Raw genomic sequence first — 21,533 nt, forward strand, 5'->3', positions numbered from 1 at the left:
AGTAGGTCAGACATAAAGAAAATAAACAACTGGCAAGATGTGCGACGACACGGAGCATCAAGGCCTTATCATCCCAATGGACACTGCCTGAAGAGCAAAAATTGAAAAAAAAATTGACAAGTCTGATCACATGTGAAGGTTCTGCTCACCATTTTCTTCTATTACAATTGGATAATGCATCATGAGTTCCTGCCCTATGGGCGTACAGTCAATAAGGAACACTACTATGAAATTATGCGCCATTTGTGTGATGAAATCTGAAGAAAATGACCAGAACTGTGGCAAAAAACACTCGTGGAAATTGCATTATGACAATACTTCCACTCACACCTCAATGCTTGTTCATGATAAAGGATCTCACTTTGCCACCATTGATAAGATAAAAGAATCGCTGAAGAAGCTGACCACCATAACGAAAAGTAACTTCCAGAAGTATTTCCGATTGGAGAAAGTGCTGGCACAAGTGTATTATATCTGATGGTAATCACACTGTAGGGGGGGGGCGAAGTTGATAATTAAGAATAAATAAACATAATTTTGTTTTTCTTAAAGTTCTCATTACATTTTCATCACACTTCTTGTTTCTAATAGACTTTTAAATGACTCTTTTGTTACTGCTCAGCAAAATAACTTCATACTTATACACAAAAAGCACACAATAGTCTTCATTCTACAATAGTAATGTATTTAGTTAATCTGTTTTCAAGTTTTAGGCCATTTTAAGACAGTAACTCTTGTTTGGCGATGTCTTTGTAAGCAAAAAACTGGTCACTTCAATAAATTAATACTGTAGGAAAGCCACATTTTTTTGTGTTCTGTAACTACTGTAAGGGCTGGTAAGCTGCTGACTGAAGATGCCTACTGAAATCTGAATCTTGTTCTGAGCTTTCAAGAGTCATCAAGAACACGCACATACAGTGTAGCGGCAGCCGCCGAGCTGAGAGGATGCGCAGCAGCGGCAGCTGTACTTTTCTGATAAACAGTAAATTAATTTAGTCTTTTTTCCCAAGTGCTTCTGCAAAGAAGTGAACTTTAGGTGTGTATTTTAGTGTGTAGACTAGTAGTCAGAAAATTAATTGTAGTTTTTGTTTCTGCATAAATCTTATGAATATCATTGTGTAGGGCAGCTTCCTAGTGTAAATTTTCCCATTGACAGAAACTCCATTACATCACTAAGTTTTCATTTTGTGCTAGTAGACAGCATGAAGTTTAGATAAGTGCATTCTAGTTTGAATATTTATCTCGTGTAGTAACTTTTCGGTCAACAGGATTTCTAACAGGTACCTGTAAATCGATCAACTTCAGTAGAAAAATTTAATTGTGTTTAATAGCTTGCAGTGTCACAGTACAGTGAGGAATCTGTACATCAACTTTTTGTGTTAGTTTATTCTCCTTTGGTATATCTCGTACACATTTCAAATGCAACCGCACCATTTGACACCTTATACCTATTTTATACACAGTACATATGGCTAGGGACTCTGCTTGTTGTTAGCGGACACAAGGAAAGTTGGCTGCTATCTGTAAACAGCTGGAAGTTGCGTTGGCTACCGTCAACAAGCTTCCAGCTAATAATCAAAGTTGCGGTGACATCGGGGTGCCAGTGACAAGCTCAGTTACACCTTTGGTGCCACTGGAATCCCCTGGTGAACCAGACATTGCTGCAGCTTCTGATACCCAACATCTGACTGGTCCGTCCTCACTCCAGAGTTCGTAGCAGACAGTGGTGGGTTCACATGTCACTAGGCGGAAAGCAAAAAAGGAAGCAGGCTGTGCGGCTGGCTCTCTACATCTTAGCAACAGGTACAAGGTGCTACCCATTGTAGATGATAACTCTGAGCCAGCAGGGGATTCCTCTCCTGTTGGGCCAGCAGTTGATTTTCCTGCCCAGTCCAGACAAGTACAGAGGGTGGGTATGCTTGTAATTTGGAACTCCAATGTTAGGTGGGTGATGGAGCCCCTCAGGGAGACAGCAGGCAAGGCAGGAAATAATTCCAGTGTGCATGGCACGAATGACGCCTGCTGCTTTGGTTCTGAGGCCATCCTCGGCTCCTTTTGGTGGCTGGCTGATTTGGTGGAGGCAAATAGCAATGCACGCAGGGTGCAGGCTAAGCTATCTATTTGTAGCATCACACCCAGAGTTGATCGCGGTCCTCTGGTTTGGAGCAGAGCTGAAGGTTTAAACCACAGGCTCAGACGACTCTGCAACTGTCTCCGATGTGAATTTCTCAACCTCCACTATCGAGTGCAGAACTGTAGGGTTCCCCTTAATAGGTCAGGTGTGCCCTACCTGCAGGAAGCGGCTACTTGGGTAGTGGAATATGTGTGGTGTGCACATGCGGCTTTTTCGGTTTAGAGAACCCCTCCATTGGGCTCAAAGACAGTTTTCCTGTTAAATTAGCCACAGTGACCTCAGAGAATCTTGGCCCTTGCAGATCAGAGATAGAAAAAATTAATATGACTCTAGTAAACTGCACGAGCATCCAAGGAAAGGTTGCAGAATTATACCACTTATTGAAGGTTATAATGCAAAGATAGTGTTGGGAACAGAAAGCTGGATGAAACCAGACGTCAATGACAACAAAATGCTAAGTTCAGATTGGAGTGTTTATTGTAGGGATAGGTTAGTCGCCAATGGTGGTGGTGTGTTTATTGCAGTAAAAAATTTGATAAAATCTCGTGAGGTTATCACTGATTCTGAATGTGAATTAATATAGATTAAACTGAGTACCGAAGAACGCTCAAAAATGGTGATCGGATGCTTATGGGATACCTGGGTCAGGACCTATAGTTGTAGAGTGCTTCACACAGAACTTGCAGAATAATTTTCCTGATCATGCCACTGTAATAGGGGGTGACTTCAACTTGGCTGGTATAGATCAGGAGTGTTATGCCATCAAAATTGGTGCCAGAGACAGGGATTCGTGTGGCACTGTTTTGGATATCTTGTCCAAAAATTACCTTAAGCAGATAGATAGAGAACCAACTCGTGAGAGTAACATCTTAGACCTCCTGGCAACACACACACCTCAACTTATCGAATCAGTTAACAGAAGGAAGGTATCAGTGATCATTACGCTGTGACAGCATCTATGAAGACAGGTCCCATACAGAATTGATGAATGGTGCAGGCTCTGGCAGTTGACCCTGAACATAAATAAATGTAACATATTGCGCATACTGTACAGTTACACTATTGATGACAAACAGCTGGATACAGCGTCTGCCGTAAACTATGTAGGCGTAACTATCCAGAGCAGGCTTAGGTGGAATGACTACATAAAACAAATAGTGGGAAAAGCGGACACCATACTCAGATTCATCAGACGAATCATAAGGAAATGTAACTCATCCATGAAAGAAGTGGCTTATAAGGCACTTGTTCATCTGATTCTTGAGTACTGTTCATCTATCTGGGATCCCTATCAGGTAGGACTGATAGAGGAGATGGAGAAGATTCAATGAAGAGCGACACATTTCGTCTAAGGAGTGTTTATCTGGTGAGAGCGCGTTACAGAGATGCTACACAAACTTCACTGGCAGACATTACAAGAGAGGCCTTGTGCATCAGGGAGAGATTTACTATTGAAATTTCCGGACAGCCCCCCCCCCCCCCCCCCCGCCACACACACACACACACACACACACACACACACACACACACACACACAGTGGTACCAAAAGTACCCTCCACCATTCACCATTAGGTGGCTTGCGGAGTATGATTTAGACGTAGATACCCAATCACAGATTCTTCCTTCAAATATCCTGTTAGTTCCCTTTCATAGAGGTTAACAACAGTCCATTTCTAACATGACATGTCATTTTCTTCTTGAAAGAGGAATAATTACACACCAAACAACTCTCAGCAAATAAGAAGAGTCCTGGTTACCTACCTGTAAACAGTGCAGTGAAGTTCAAATGTACGAGCCTCATCAAGTCCTGGCAAAAGACGTGCCAGCAAACATGCAAGCTGCAGGGCAACAACAACAGCTCGACGTAATTGAAGGGTTTCTCGTTCACCAACAGCTGCTGCTGGCATGCGATCTAGTTGAGTTGAGCCAGCCTCTACCTCTCTCACTGCCTTCCGAAGTACATCTAGCACTTCTTCAAATGATGCTTCAGGAACTCTCCTACCACGTGCTGCTGGTCGGCCCTGCTCTCCAGCCATGAAAGCAAACAGCTCAGCGAATGACGACAGTGAGCTCTGGGTCATCTGATTCAAGGGATCCAACATTCTCTGCAAAGTACAGTTCTACAATGAGGTAACAGACACACAACTTTGCATCAAATGTCAAGGAATACACTGTAAGTGAACTAATTTTGAAATATCAGAAATATTCTTTTCTTTATTGTATATTTTGTCCATTGCTTTATTTAAATATGAATACCAATAAATACGAAAGGAAGCAGGAGGGGCAGGAGCTTATAACTCATTTTATGTCCAATGGAACATTATGTAAGAAAGCAAAGATTGACGTTGGTAAGACAGACATACATGCATACATACACCTCAATAAAACATCCTCAGTGCTACCATTTATCTACGAATGTTAATAAAATTTAGACATTACAAAATAAAGCATACCACTTTTAGAAAGGAGATCTTCAGTCTAACACTTCTGATAAATCATATGTTTGAGTTTGCACATGTAATAAGCTCCACAAAATATAGTGAAAAGTTATAACCACCAAGTTCAGACTTGGTAAAAAAAAGCTACAGATCCTGCTAGTGTACGTAGGAGCGGTATACTTTGAACTGAACTATGGAGCAGATACTTCTGCTGCAACATCATTGATCATATGACACAGTGGCGGCTAGTGCAAAATTTTACCAGTCTGCTCCAATGTGGTGGGTCATAGCCTTCAGGTTTACAAGGATAGTAATCTTAATTAAACTGATTACAATAACTTTATGTATTTATTAAATCAAGCTGTTTAAATATATTTAAATTTTATAATTGATTATTTAATACATAATTGATTGTTTAACAGTGTGAGGAATAAAATACAAAATGACGGCAGCAATGGGAATCAAACAAGAATTGACAGACTGCCAGTGCAAGCACTTTACCAATGGGCTACAGAACTGATGTGTGTATCTAGAACTTAAGCACTATTCATGTGTTTACGCATCCTGTTTCACCGACCTCACTGCTACGGACAAGTTATTTCCATATCTCAGTGAATAAAAAACTTTTAAGTGTTTATCATAAGATATAAACACCTCTCTGCATGTTACAATTTGCAAAATACCTCCTTTCAATATCTGAAACTGTTTATAAAATATGATGGTTGTTATGACTACATGATGCACAGGGACAGAAATGGGCACATTGGGAGTGACCAATCAACACATATAAAACTCAGTATCTTGAGAATGAAATGAGTTATCATTCTGCTCTCAGTTTCAGATAAAATTTCGATATCTTATCTACATTTCAAACTTAGTAATTTGTTTTTCTCTCTGCAAACTCTTTAAAATTTTCTGCGATGCTCTACTTAATTTGATTTGGCACGGTAACTATGACAAATAAGGAAAATAAATTCAGCCCTTGAGCAAAAAGGTGCAAAAACCAATTTTTTTCACTGAATAGTTTACCTAAAATCGGATAATACATATTTCATAGCATATGGAATGTCTTCTCTCAGTAGAGATAGCTGCATTAGGCATAGTTTACACACACTTGCATAGTACATAACATGAGCTTCACAATAAGATCAATCAGGTATCTATTTCACTGGCACTGGCACCAACAATAATGCTCTGGACAGCTAGGAATTAAATGTTCGTTTTGATAAACTTTACAAAGATATCAAACTGCACAAAATCAGCTACCTATTGCTGACAATGAATTTCTATCTGGGATTTATGCAAAACAATTTACAGATCATATACCATAATTTTTGGGTTTTTAACCAGGTTGGCACATAGCTCGACACCTGGATTTACACTTGTTATAAAGTTTATTTGCTTTTCCTTCAACGTATGTAACTGAACTGTTATCAGATCAATCTTTGAATATGAGGATCCACACAAATGAAAGTTTGAATAAGTAATTATCAAAATAATGTCTCCTCACTGACGCAAATCAATTATCGCAAAATAAATGCATACTATACTTCAAACTATTACTTACAATGCTCTGTATCAAAAGAGTAACGCCATTCAACAAAACTAGGAATTAGTTGCTCTGGCCATCACGATTACACAGCAATAGTTACATAGAAAACACTAAAAAACATCACCTGCTGCATGTCTAAAGCATAGTTCCAAAGGGCAATGCAGCGTGAAAATTTTCCTGCATCAGCATAGACAGCCCCTCTGTAGCGCACATAGTAACTTGTGTCTGGATGTGCAGGGCCAAGTATGCGCTCACGAATCACTAGTGCCTGCATTCTCATTTCATCTGGGTCTGCAAGGAGTTCCTCTAAAGTCTCATGATCTGTCACCTCTCGAGCATGATCATATGCAGCAACTGTCACTACTTGCACAGGCTTAGGAAGAGGTGGTTCTCCCTGAGGAAACCTGCAAGAACATGTCATAACTGAAAGCATTCCACGACCAGTAAAACATCAGACTACATTCCATTATTAAACTGAACAAAATAATTATCCATTTTGGTTTCAGACTAGTTAATAAGGAGCATAGCTTATTAACTGAAATCAAGTCTTTCATTATATATGAAAATTATATATTTTAAGCACATATTGCAACTAAGTCTCATCCCTTTGACACAAAAGGTATCAGCAAAAAATGAATGTGGATAATACTAACACAAATTACAGGGTAGAGATGGAAAAACACACATCTTCCATAACATGACTTCTGAACACAGGAGAGAATGAATAGAAAGGACGGAAATCTAGTACATCAGCATAAAAAATTGGAATATTTCACTCCCTCCTTACAAGCAAAGCTATTTTGTTAAGAGCATGGTTATACAGATCAAAACTGTATATACACTGAAGCACATGATAATATGAAATGAAGTGAGTTAATGACAAGCATTGCAAAAGGGCAATAAATTCAATCTAGAATGAATTTTTGCTCCTTAGTAGTGTGCACTGACCTAGGCTTCCCACAAGATATACGAGAGAACTTCTGTGAAGTTTGGGAGATAGGGAAACTGGTACAGGTGGAAGCAAACCTTTGTGAATGCGCCATAAGCGGCCTGAATAGTTGAGTCAGCAGAATATTTACCCATGAGAAGTAAGGGTTACAGGTTCGAGTTCCTGTCTGAGGAAGGAGAGCTATGTAAGCCAACTACTGAAAAAGGCACCAGGACTGATGGTTCAAGATGAGCATAAGAATGAAAGAACACAAAAAAGGGAGAACAAGCAAGTACTATATGTTATGAAACATGTTGTTTCGGTCAACTGTCTGAAGACAGGTTTGGTGTAGCTCTCCACACTAGTGCATCACGTACAAACCACTTCATTTCCATACAGCTACTACAATTTACATTCACCTGAAACTGCTTACTATAGCTTACTTGATCTCCCTCTACAATTTTATTCCCTCTACACTTCCTTCTATTCCTAAATAGACGATACCTTGGTGCCTCGACATGCGTCCAATCAAGTGGTCCCTTCCTTTATGGTAGTTGGACCGTAAGTCCCCCACCTCACTTCAGTTCAATTCAATTCAATTCAATTCAATTAAGTACTTTAAGCTGGGGTCTACCCACTGATATCACAATGCAAATTTGAGTGTTAACTGCACAACCCTGATGTTCGTATATTCACACATTAATTTATTTTTAATTCAAAATTGCAACATCAGGTCACCTACATATTTGTTGGCCAAATACCTGACGGGAATATTGAGTCCTTATGTGAGTAAATGCCCTCATCACATCCGTAATTCCGTGGATTTTGTCAAATGCCTTGATAGCTTCAGGTTGGATGAGGCAGTTATCATGGTGAATTTTGACATCGTTTCCTTGTTCATGAGGGTACCCCTTGAGAGTCACTAGAATTGATTAGTCAGAAGTTTGACGAGAAGACCACAGAACTTTTTAGGCATGTCTTGACTTCCACGTATTTTCTTTTTAATGGAGAATACTACGAACAAACAGAGGGAGTCGCCATGGGTAGCCCACTCTCACCGGTGGTAGCGAATTTGTACATGGAGAACTTCGAGGAGGAAGCCCTGTCGTCATCCAAATGGAACCCTACTTGATTTTTCCGTTACTTGGACGACACGTTCGTCATCTGGCCACATGGTATGGATAAACTCCTTGACTTCCTTACACATCTAAACTCCATACACCCCAACATCAAATTCACTACAGAGACTAAAATGCAGGGTAAATTACCTTTCCTTGACGTCTTGGTCAAGAGAAGGGCTGATGGCACCCTAGGTCATGGGGTGTATCGGAAGACAATGCACACTGATCTGTATTTGCACGCAGACAGCTGCCACCACCCTTCACAGAGGAATGGGGTACTTAAAACTCTAGTACATAAGGCACGCACTATCTCTGACGCAGAGAGTCTACCCCTGGAATTGGAACATCTGAAAACTGTATTTCAAAAAAATGGGTACATTGAGTGGCAGATTCAACGTGCTCTCCGCCCAACCACTACAGCACAACCTGTGGAGATGGATGAAATCACGAGGGAGGAGGTAGGCACTGCGTTTATTCCTTATACAGGCGCACTCTCAAGGAAAATTGCCTCCATTTTGAAGAAACACCGGGTCGGAACTGTGTTTTGTCCTCCAAATAAAACTCGTGCACTGGTGGGGAGTGCCAAAGATGACCTCGGTTTGAGGAAGGCCGGCGTGTACCAGATTCCGTGTCAATGTGGCAAGTCGTATATTGGTCAGACGATGCCGTGAACACCAGAGGCACACTCGACTGATGTATCCGAGCAAGTTGGCGGTCGCTGAACATTGTTTGTCAGAAAAACACACTATGGAGTACGAACGCACGAGGATTCTGGTACAGACGTCAAGATACTGGGACAGCGTTGTTAGAGAGGCCATCGAAATTCGCACCAATGACAACCTCATAAGCCGTGACTGTGGCTATAATCTTAGCAAGGCTTGGGAACCAGCGATTGGGTCCGGAGGGTATTTAAATCGACCGCCGCCGCGACCGAACCCAGTTCCTCCTGAGCAGCCATAGCGTACGGATCTCCATGCCAGCACGGTCACAGGCGCTCAGTCCATCAGTTCACCTGATGATGGCGACATGTATGATCGCCGAAATATTGTGCCCATTGGGCACTGTAGACCTGCAGTACACCCGTGGATATTTTGATTGTCAAATACGCCGGGAGAAACTCAAGAATCACATCTTACAGTTTAGTGAATCACATCACTATTTTGAATTTTAAGAAATATATTGGTATATTTATAACAAAATATTAAATTTTCTAGCCTTAAAAGATTATATAGGCACATTAAATTATAACATTACTGCCACAAAAATCCTTGCACTCAGATAAGTTGACAAACAGTTTTGTTTCAATACTTTGCGAGACTATGAACATCAAGATGTTTACTCAATATCACAATCGTCTACCCCTTGTCCGCCCTGATAGCTGATTGGTCAGCGTGACGGAAAGGAGCTCGAGTTCGATTCCCAACTGGGTCTGAGATTTTCTTCACTCAGGGACTGGGTGTCGTCGTCGTCTATCCATTGGGAGACCCAAGCCACAAGACATGATCTGCAACATTTTTTTTTTCCTCAATAGTTTGGAATCTTTCTACCCTTAACTGTATTTTCCACTTTCAGGAAAATAAAATGAACATGACCATTAAGAATTTACTTTCTCGGAAATTTCATTTTTAAGTGTCATTAGAGACAATATTAATTTTACCAATAAAATACCTAAACCTTCTTTTGATAGGAAATTCCACTAATGGCAAAATCATTTTTATTGAATTCATGGACATCTTTATCCTTTTCCTCCTCCATTCTTTCATTTTCAATTGAACTTGTGCTGTTCTACATCTCCGTTAGATGTTCTGGATACAGAGTCAGAATCACAATATAACTACTCCCTGCTTTCTGCACAGTCACTATCACTTTCATTGAAGTCACTGACAGAAATACCTTTTCCTAGAGTCCAAGAGCTTTGCTTTGCTTTGCTCAGCATTCCTTTTGTTTCATTGCAGTGAACCTCTTTCAATTGCATTTGAAATATGTGTGTTTTTTCTGGGATCTGTGAAATAACTAGTGGGGCAAAAAGAAAAAATCCTGCTTTTCTGGGCCCTGATATAATATCATATTTAGAAGCAATGGCTATATTTTTAAAGGCTCCTTTCAACAACCTAGGAAATTTAGATTTTTCTACCACCCCTCTATTCTTCCTTTTCCAGTCATCTAGCCCGTTTCTCCAGGCTATTTTTTTGAGGTCTAAAAATGGGCACCTCACGTAGCTGACACAAATTAGGTGGCAGAGATACAAACTGAATGTCATGTTCTTGGCATACTTTAATCATGTTAAGTGACAGATGACTGAAGAGATCATTACCTATCATCATTTCCAGTCCCTCTAAATGCTGGACATAAGGCAAGACAATTACAATGCAGCACAATTCAAAACACTGTTAGGTCAAGCCAATCACTTCAATTTTTATTATAAGCTGCACCGATTAAACCACCTCCTGTGCAAGTATAGTAGGGATGTTTTGCCCACTATGTAGGATGGGAGGATTGTGCCATCTGCAACTGCTGCTTCACTAATTACTTCCAATTGTCCAGGATCATCACAAATAATATTCTTGTTACAGTTTATAATGTTGGAGGGAGGGACACCATTCAACGACCCCTCAAGGCTCTTAAAACAATCACTCACTATTACCTCACATAACTGCCACCCTTGCCCTCTTTGCATTTTCACTTGCTCTTGCCATCATTTCTCATTTCTTTTCGAAATACATTTTACCCACCTATGATCAAGTTGATCATCATGAAATCTTTTTTTCAATATGTTCTGCTTGATTAAGATATGACTGTACAGTGTCCCTAAAATCACAATTCCTAAAAGGAAACCCCATTTCGCGTAATGCAATGTTCCTTCAACCAGATTTTTTACTCACTATTTGCTAACAATGTTTGGCCATCTATTTTATATTTGCGTATGTTCTTGAGTATGTCATTGTCTTTTAAGGAACTATATATTGTTCTGACACTGAATGCTCAATTTTTCTGATTTACCAGTCTTCAGAACATTTGGAAGAAATTTTGGGTTGTAGTTGGACTTCTATCTGATTCACCCTACAAAAATGCAGTTTCGTAATTAAGCACACATAATGTCTCAGGGGTGTTAACAATAAACAAAAAAAATGAAACAGTAGCACTTAAAATGTTCATATGCAAGTAAAAGTATTACAACTTACCAATTACACACAGGAAGTACCCGATGCCAGCAGAAGTTTTCTTACTGATGTACCTTATGGCAGTAGTTCCAGTGTGGGCTGTAATTCTCGTATGGCAGCTAAAGCTGATGGATATGTCATTGCTGTAATGTGGAACCAATTTATGCTGGAAAAAAATTGCTTCCAATTTTGGCCACCAGGTGCAAATCTGGCACTGTACAGTATCTATCTCCAGTGCTCATACTGAACAAATAGTGTAAGCAGTGGTTAATAATAAAATAAAACTACTTTCTCACTCGTGTCATTTTTTCTGCCCATGTCCCATTCCTAATCCATTACAAATGGAAACATTTCTATTCATTTTTCTTACAATCACAGTTCCTGATTTGTACCTGGTGGGAAAAGTTGGAACAATTTTTTTTCCAGCATAAATTGGTTCTGCATTAACACACTAGAATATCTACCAAGTTTCGTTGCTGTACAATAATTACAGCCCATACCGGGCCTTGTTGCGTAACTGCACTTTAATTATAACCATGTGACATTTACTTCATGAGTGCAGCACATGAATTGCACATCTATTGACGATGCCATTTGCTGGTCCCATACTTTCCAACACCCCATTTTTATTGACAAACCAGTCAAGAATTTGCAATAATGGTCAGCTGCAGTGCTCTTGGTAAGATGTCACAGTCGGATACTTAACTGTTAAAGAATTGGTTTATCAGATTTACACCATCAGATTCACCTCATTTTACAGTACGACTTCAATGCTTATCCAATTTACCCATCTAATCTGCAGCTTTCTACTGGAGCAGAACATACTAAAGCTTCTATTCTCTCCTTATTCGAACTATTTACCATCCACATTTCACTTCTACTCAGGACAACACTCCAGACAAATATCTTCCGAAATTACTAACTAACAAATTTATATTCGATGCTAACAAATAGGTATTTCAGCAATGTTTTTGTCGCTGCTGACAGTCTGCAATTTTTATCCTCTCTATTTCAATCATCATCCGTCACTTTTCTGCTCAAATAGCAAAACTCATCTACTACTTTTAGTGTCATATTTTCTTATCTAATTCGCACAGCATCACCTGATTTAATTTGGCTACATTACATTGCCCATGTTTTACTTTTGTTGATATTACTCTCACAACCTGTTTTTAAAATAGTTCCCATTTCACTCAATGGATGTTCCAAGTTCTTTGCCATCTTTAACAGAACAACTGAACCACTTCGAAACCCAAACGTTAGTGCTACTGCTTTCCGTGCTGAAGGACCTGCATTCAATTTACAGTACCATCTCAGGTTCTTTATTCTGTGGAAGGGAGGTCTTTGGATGCAGTCCATTCAGCCTCTTGAGGCCACATGAGGAGCTGCTAGAATAAAGCAGCTGCACCATCAAGATTCTTGCAACAGGCTGATCACATGCCCTACGATCATAGATCACTACTCATACTGCTTTGTATGCAGTAGTTCGCCAGTCAGAAGATGGCCAAGGGTTAACCCGTGAGTGGTGTTTAAGTTTCAATATCACTGGCGAACATCAACCTTATTTCTTATTCTTGAACTTCAATTTCATTTGCAAATTTCTTCTTCATTTACTTTAGTGCTTGCTCTATGAACAGACATAATAAAGTAGTGAATATGCTACAGCCCTGTGTCACGCCCTTTATGACTACTCCCTTTCTTTTATGTCTTGTGCCTCTTAACTGCAGTCTGGTTTCTGTACAAGTTATACATGATCTTTCGCTCCTCGAATTTTATCCCTGATATCTTCAGAATTCTACAGAGTGTATTCTTGTCAACACTATCAAAAGATCTTTTTCCCCTTGTAAATCTACAAAAGCTATAAATGTTTGTTGCAATTTTTTTTTTTTTTTTTCTACCTTCAGAGATAAGCTTTACGGTTAGCATATCTCTGTGTATTCCTACATTTCTCAAGAAGCTGAACAGGTATTCCCCAGGTCATCATCTGTCATTTCAACCTTTCGTAAGTAGTTCACTGTAATATTCTATAGCCATGACTTGTTAACTGGACAGTTTAGTACTGCTCAGATCTGTCAGCATCTGCCTTCTTCAGAATTGGAATATTATATCTGTTTTGAAATTTGAGTATTATTTCCTTGGTTCTCCCAAGAACCCAAACAATTCTGGAGAAATACTGTCCACTTCATGTGCTTTGTTTGTTTCAGCTCAAATCTTTAATTGCTGCGTTAAATTCTTATCGTAGTATTGAATCGCCCTTCTTATTTACATTCACTTCCTCTTCTCTCTCCTTCTGTATATTCCTTGGATCATTCTGGCTGTAACAACAACAACTGTACATATAATAATTTTTTCTTCTGATTTTCGATAAATTAGTGTAAGCGATGTTCTGATTTCATTTCTTTTTTTATTTTCATGTCATTATGTTAAAGAAACTGTAAACAATTTTTGATGTGAATATTAATGTTTATGTCAAATTGCAAGCAATATTATAACAAAATGGAAATGTAAGAAATGTTGAAACTGTTGTAAGATGTTAAAGTTGTAATTGGGCGCCTGGTCCATACATAGGCAATGTATTAGGATATGTAGAATGCAAAACCTTTGGTGAATACCCTGTCTGTAGGGGAGCGGTAAAAGGTGGATGGCAGGCGAGTGCGGGAAAATGCACGCGGGCGCGGCACGGCATAACGGGCTCAGCAGTAGTAGTCGGAGTTGGGCATCGGTCTGAGAAACACGCTCTGGATCGAGGAGGCTCTCCTGGAAAACGTGATTTCATTGAGCCTTGGATGTGCCGTTTCCGACGACTATACAGCATGGCTATATTCCATAGGCACTAAATGGGAAAGTATTGCGACGCTAAGAAGAAGCAAAGTGCCGATACATCAAGAGCCATAGCTGTGATTGTATGTGTGCTTTGCGCCTCGCCATCTCGCCGCCCGCCAACCGCCGCATCGACACGAACAGGTTGAAACTTTAGTACTGTATTCGTGTGGACCAGTGTTACTTTCGTTCCTGACTGTTCAATAACAACTTAACTTTTACCAGAACTGTCCTATCATTTAATTATCCTCATCACTAACCTAGACAGGGTCCCTTCCACAAGTTGTGCAATCCGAGTGTCCCGAAATGAAGATTTAAAGTTTATGTTAATGATACTTACCTGCAGACCTATCTATGTTAGAATGATGTTTAAAGAACTTTGTTGTTAATGAATATATAGGTCTGACAAAGTTGGAAGATAATGTTGAAATTGGTTTAGTAATGAAGTTTAATTAATTTGAGACAAAAATAATGGTAGTTAAATGAACAGGAAATATGATAAAAAGAGTAGTAATTCATATATTGGAAATCTTGAGTGCTTAATGCTTTCAATAGTTAATAGTTTCTTTACAGTGATCATAACAGTTTCAGGGCCCCCCCCTTTTTTTTATTCATTTGAATTCTGAAGTGTTCTAAACTGATTAGAACAGTAAAGTTAAAGCCAATATAAAACCCAAAAGTTATCAGTGTTTTACATTTATCAAAATTGACATTGTATGTGTGTTTCGAAAGTGCTATTTCTAGGGTAACCTATGCCCAATTTTAGTCAGATCAATAGACAGTACGAAGTTTGTAGTAAACATTATAGTGTTTTGTTGTGTATTTATGGCTTGTCCATGTTAGTACAGAAAGTGAAATTATTAGTTCAGTAGATTTTCTGGTTCTAAAAGTTACCATGTTATGCAGTGTTATTACATGTTGTTTTGTATGAAAGTACAGCAACTTGTACAGGGAAGAAACTCAGTTAATGACTAATTAGGCTGGCGACCGTTTTATTAACAAATTGTTAGCATCTGCTGTGTTGTTTCTTGTCCGTCATAACGTGTAGTTGCACTTCAGGCTTGCTTGACGTATCATTGTTGTTACTGAGTGGGTGAAAGTCTGATTTTGCCTCCATTCTGCTACACATGGTCAACATATATACCAAAATCCTTTCTTATAAGGTGAAGCCCGTCAACTTACCATAGTACAGACTTTAATAAGTATCGTACACAGTAGCGTAGTGTTACATGGCCTTTTTTAATTTACTTAGTGTTAGCTTCAGACTTCATATAACTTTAGACAGTTTGTCTGGCATTAGTTCAATAATTACATCACCACCATCACCGTCATCTGTGTGTGAGACTTGAATTATATAAACATTTACAGAAATTTCTGAATATCTGTACAGTTCTCTCTCAGTTGTTTATTGCTGTGTTCTCTGCCATCTTAATTGATGGAATGTGGTGTCTACCCAACATAAGTGACAAAAGTGAAATAAGTTTTCTTCACATTCCAACTGTTTTCAATCATTTCTATGAGGTAACTTCTCACATCCTTGATGAAACTCCTTAACAATTTCATTTATCAGCACTTTCTATAATGTTTGTCTCATTACTTGCTTGAAAGTATTTCTCCCTCTTCAGTAGTTGCCTTGTTCCATTTGATTTTTTTAAAACATCTCTTGCTGTTTTCTGAAGTACCACTGCTGAACAGATGCCCCTTCTGCCCAGATTTATGTAATACTGACCTTTTAATATCCTGAATCTGTTGCCCCTAGTAGACTACTCTTAAATAAATTAAAATCTCCATTTCTGCCTTTCTGTTCTTTCTAGCCTTGTACTTCTTTTGTTCTCCATATTATGCATCTGTAATTATGGGAGTTTCTTAAGTGGTTTAGGATGAACAAATCTTGTAAATTTTATACCGTCTAGCAAAATGTGACCTATTTCATGTTAGTTCCATTTATCCTTGCTTTGCCAAGATACTGTGCGAATTTTTCTGGAAAAAATTTCACTAATTTCAGTCATTTCTGTTTTCAGAACCAAAGTTTCCATACGAATAACTTTTCTTTAGTTTGTATCCAACGTCTGCACAGAGATTTTCGTCGTCATTTGCTACTGTTGTTACTTGTCATATGTCATTTTCTATAACTTTTCATAGAGCTCTTCTACCTCTTCATTGAAATGTGAGCACTTTTGTACATTCACTGGACTGTATTCAATAAAATATATTTCATTTAAATTCGAAACAAGGATGGCACAATATCTGTAATATTCCTTTTAATTTTGTTGCTTAGAATAAAAGTTATGTCCGCACTCCCACACTGCTCTATTCTTCAGCAAAATCCTTGGCCTGATTTAAATTCAATTTGGCCTTTATTGTTGCATCACATTTATCACAGCCATACTATATATCATTTTTGCTTTTGATCCTGAAGTTCTGCAAATTATTATCATGAAATAGAAATAAATAGAAGCTGGTTTTCAATGCTCCATGTTAATTTATTGTACAGCCAATGGATAGATAAAAGCGTGCAGAAGTAGCTAGGTTTAACCCATGTCCTGGAGCCACTGCCTGATTTCCTTCAGTTGATCACTCCTAATATAATTTCACCTGGGACAGAATACCAATGTCCCAAAAATCTGCACATAGTAGCATAACCTTCACTAACCCTAGCTGTGGTACACTAGGCTGCCAGGCTTTGAGGTGTTTGGTGACAGGCATTACCAATGCTAAACATTTACAGAGTTGTATTCAAAGCACTCTCAGTCAAATGCTTCTAAATATCAGAACCAGAGATCAACACAAATTTATATGGACTGGAAAGGCAGCACGGATCTCACAGTCCAAGAAAGTACTATGTCTGTTGCTTTATTAGAACATAACAATACACAAGATCAACAACTTACAAAATACCAAATCAGAAGAATATGATTACAGGCTTACCTGTCATCCATTGCTCTTTTCCAAAGACCCAGAGCACCAATCATATCTCGCTTTTTGTCAACATATGTTGCTCCGAGTAGTTCCAAAGCATCAACACGCTCATGTCTGGATACAAGATTTGGTAATTTAATTAGATATTCTACAATATGTGTATGCCCAGTAACGCTTGCAGCCAAAAGAGGCGTCATGCCTGCAGCAAAATACATAATTTTATTTCTATATTGCTTGATGTTTCATTTTTTAATGTTTTGCATAATAAGTGGATCTCATTTGTCTCAAGTTCCATAGCGTATCTTGTTTTGAGATGCTTTTTTAACATTAATGAATTAATTTTGTATAGTAAATATAAAAACCAAATTCAGTTTTCAATGAAATGGTAACTCCTACTTAGAGTAGTAGTTGGTTTCTTTCCAGCAGCAGTAAGAATGGAAGATAATAAGTTACAAAAAGTAGCAAAAGATTTTTAGTTCAAACATCTTACATAGAATTAAATCATGTCCAGACAAGGAATGAATTGTATTACTTCACCTGTAGAAAGCCATACTTATTATAAGCGAGACCTACTTGGTGCGAAATGCCACATTTTAACTTTTACCAAAAAACATAACTACTGTCTAACATGATTGATGTTTGAATTTGGCATGAAGTCACTGTCAGCAAACCACAACAAAGTCACTGCTTTAAAAATGTAAAATGTTGCCTCACATGAAATTCATATAAATGTGATGGAGTGGCAGTGTTATCCACCTGTCTGTCTGAAAGGAACAATTATAGTGCTGGGAACAATTATGTCAAATTATTGTTGTCAGTGGATAAATGGTAACAGGATAACATAAATCCATTGTTACGTTCTACATCCAATTCGCACAATCAACCAATATCTGAAAAAAAAAATTTCTGCCTGTTGTAGGATTTTCCTTTCAACCCAACTGAGATTTGTCTCACTACCCTGTGTTCTGAATGACTTTGTCATTTCCTATTTAACCTTTAACTTGTTTTCTTTGTACCTCTTCCTTTCTTCTAACCAACCATTCTTTTAGTTGTAATACTGCATTGTCATATGCTTCTAAATTTTAATGATGATTGTATCTCAAATAAACTAAAATCAAAGAATTTAACAATCCAAAACTCATACTTCATTGATGACTTTTTAACAGATACTACAAGTCAAAAATCATAGTACTGTAGCTCCCATTGAGCCCTCTCAAAAACTTGTTTTCATTGGTTCATAGTCAAGTAGTTTTTAGTAATATATATTGTTAATTGCAATAGAAAAACACATTTCAAATATGATATGTCAAGCAATTTTCATGTAAAACACTATCTTAACAGAATAAATATTTAGGTGCAATTACCATATGAGTCTACATCCATCTGAGCGCCATGTGCAATAAGTAACTTGAGGATTTCCAAGCTGCCTGACTCAGCACAGTCATGAAGGGCAGTGTTGCCTTTAACACTCTTCCTGTTCACACTGGCGTTCAGACTGAGGAGAAACTTGGCTATCCGAAAGTGACCCTTGTAACAAGCAATCATCAGGCAGGTGTGACCATGCCTATTTGCCACTTCAATATCTGTAGAAATGAAAATAACTAAATAAGTGTTAAAACTGAGAAATAGAAAAGTAAACAAGAGAGAAAATTTTTAATAACTAATAACCAATTGCAGCTCAATTAAATTTTTATCAATATTACCAATGTATTTCTAAATCTCACAAAATGTCAAACCTAAAAACTGCTGAGCATTATATTACATTTACTATAACAGTAGAGTCTGTTGCACTTGCACAACAAGTCTGCATTTATTTCTTTACTGTCCACAGGTTATCAATCTGTATTGTAAATTCAACAGACTTTATCAATGAATCATAATAAGTTTATCTACCTTAACCTTTTTCCATGCCAATGGGATGGCAGGTGGCACTTGACGTTGCAAATTTTGTTTTCCACTCAGATGCAAAGCCTCATTCAACACTTTTTTTACAGCTCTCATATGCTCCAATGTGAATCAGACTATACTAGGCACCAACACTGCAATGTTGATCACAAAATATTGCTCCAGAAGTTGGACCATTACCGAATACGGGGAGTAGCTCACAATTGGTTCACCTCTTACTTTAGCAACAGGCAGCAAAAGGTCATTATTGACAATGTTGATAACGGCTGTGAAGTGATCTGAGTGGGGTACTGTAAAGTAGGAGGTGCCCCAGGGATCAGTGTTGGGGCCACTCCTGTTCCTCATTGACCTAAATGGTATGTCCTCTAATATAACGGGTCACTCCAAAATATTTCTGTTTGCTGATGACACTAGCTTGGTAGTAAAGGATGTTGTGTGCAACATTGGCTTGGTTTCAAATATTGCAGTACATGACCTCAGTTCATGGCTTGTACCAACAAAACCTGACGTTTTAATTTCAGAGAACGGACATATGATTACTGAATCTGAACAGTTCAAATTTCTAAGTGCTCAGATAGATAGTAAGCTGTCGTGGAAAGCCCACGTTCAGGATCATGTTCAAAGACTTAATACTGCCATTTTTACTATTCGAACGGTATCAAAAGTGAGTGATGCTTTGACACGAAAATTAGTCTACTTCGCTTATTTTCATTCGCTTATGTCGTATGGTATTATATTTTGGGGTAACTCTTCCCATTCTACAAGGATATTTTTGGCTCAGGAATGGGCGGTTCGGGCAATAAGTGGTGTGACTTCACGAACCTCTTGTCGACCTCTGTTCATGAGTCTGGGTATTTTGACACTGGCCTCTCAATATGTGTATTGCTTATTTTCGTTTCTTGTTACCAATATTAGTTTATTCCCAAGAATAAGCAGCTTTCACTCGGTTAATACTTGCAGAAATCAAACCTGTATTTGGATCAGACTTCCTTAACTCATGTGCAAAAAGGTGTGCAGTGTACTGCTGCATCCATTTTCAATAAGCTGCCACTCTAATTCAAAAATCTTAGCAGTAATCCACGTGCTTTCAAATCAAAACTGAAGAGTTTCCTCATGGGCCACTCAAGGAGTTCCTTGAAAAATTAAGTAGATTCTTATTATATTGCTGATAGCGTTTACTTAATGGACTAAATTTTTTCAGGTTCATGAACATTTATTTTTATCTGTTATTACTTTTATGTTGTAATTTCATGTACTGACACGTTCCATGACCTTTGAGATTTGCTCCTCAATTTGGTCCTACTGAACTAGAAATGTAAATAAATAAATAAATACTGCTATTTAGGGAAGCCTACATTAACTGTGGCACTCATGCTGAGAGAAAGGTTTTAATTCTTATGTTCAAGTTGGTGCAAAATGGATACGTCTCCACGCACAGTCCTTTCGGAGGAAAAATGACAACATGGATTCATTTGTACACAGTGCGAGTGAAAAGATGATGGAATCAAGTTTCAACAAATATCACACAATGAAAAGTTGTGTGTTGTTCAGCTTTAGTAAATATTTTTGAATGAAAGAGCATTTCTTGTTTTAACGTACACCTTAACTGTCGATCAGGTACCTCACTGTTTCCACAAAGAGTCATGCAATTCTTTGTGGCGCACTCACAGACCATTTAAAAACAAGTGCACAGAGACACCCTGAGTCTGCATTATGCAGTGCAAGGGGTTAAACAACATTTTCGAACATGCCAATAAAAGAACTTCATACCACTTTAAAGTATCGCTATGCGGAGCTGGTGTCTACCCTGCAGAAGTAGAAGAGACAAGCCATGTCATTCAAGTGTGCCTGGAACAAAGTTATTTTCAATTTTAAAGAACCCTCTTAAGCATTTAGATGGCTCGGCTATGATGTATTCTCTCAGCCATGTAGAGGCAGAAATTTTGACGTGCCATTTTGAAAAGCTATTCTTAGATGAATATCTTCACAGTGTAAATATTTCTTTATATATGTAGGCATTAAACTGTGCTTATAGAAGGAGTTTAACATCTCATGAACAATGAGGTCATAAGAGATTGAGCACAAGCTCAGATTACAGGTTGAGGGAGGAATACGGCCATAGCGTTTCTGAAGGAACCATCCTGGCATTTGCCTTAAATGATTTACAGAAACCATGGCATGCTTAAATCTGGATAGCTGGATAGGAATTTGAACTGTCATCCTCCTGAATGCTAGTCCAATGTGGTAACCTCTGCACCACTCTGCTCAGTAGTCCCTGTGGACTGTCACCACCAGACAGCTTAGAACATTCTCATGACATATAAACTCTCAACACAACACCACATTTTACTAAGGAGCTTGGTGGAAGTACATGAACTTCCTTGATCTTAACAGAGACCAGAACATGTGAGTGTTGTTTCAAAATCTACAGAAAACTGAAGACAGACACTCTAATATGTTCTTTTTTCAGAGACACTGTAATATGCTCAGAACATCAAACATCTTGCAAACCTACTGCCTTCCATTCCATTGTGCATCATCTCCCTCCCATCCA

General features: G+C 38.4%; 1 protein-coding gene across 1 annotated transcript in view; it reads right to left on the bottom strand.

Annotated features, from left to right (window-relative positions):
• The window catches only part of LOC124804793 (protein fem-1 homolog CG6966), a 132,598-nt gene that overhangs the window by 9,089 nt on the left and 101,976 nt on the right, over positions 1-21,533 (bottom strand). The window contains exons 4-7 of the mRNA XM_047265121.1: positions 18,439-18,657; positions 17,084-17,273; positions 6,250-6,529; positions 3,897-4,240 (exon numbers count right to left, since the gene is read on the bottom strand). Of these exons, the coding sequence (XP_047121077.1) occupies positions 3,897-4,240; positions 6,250-6,529; positions 17,084-17,273; positions 18,439-18,657 (1,033 nt within the window). The remainder of the gene's footprint in view (positions 1-3,896; positions 4,241-6,249; positions 6,530-17,083; positions 17,274-18,438; positions 18,658-21,533) is intronic.

Source organism: Schistocerca piceifrons, chromosome 7 (genome assembly GCF_021461385.2).
Source record: "Schistocerca piceifrons isolate TAMUIC-IGC-003096 chromosome 7, iqSchPice1.1, whole genome shotgun sequence".
Classification (NCBI taxonomy): Eukaryota; Metazoa; Arthropoda; class Insecta; order Orthoptera; family Acrididae; genus Schistocerca; species Schistocerca piceifrons.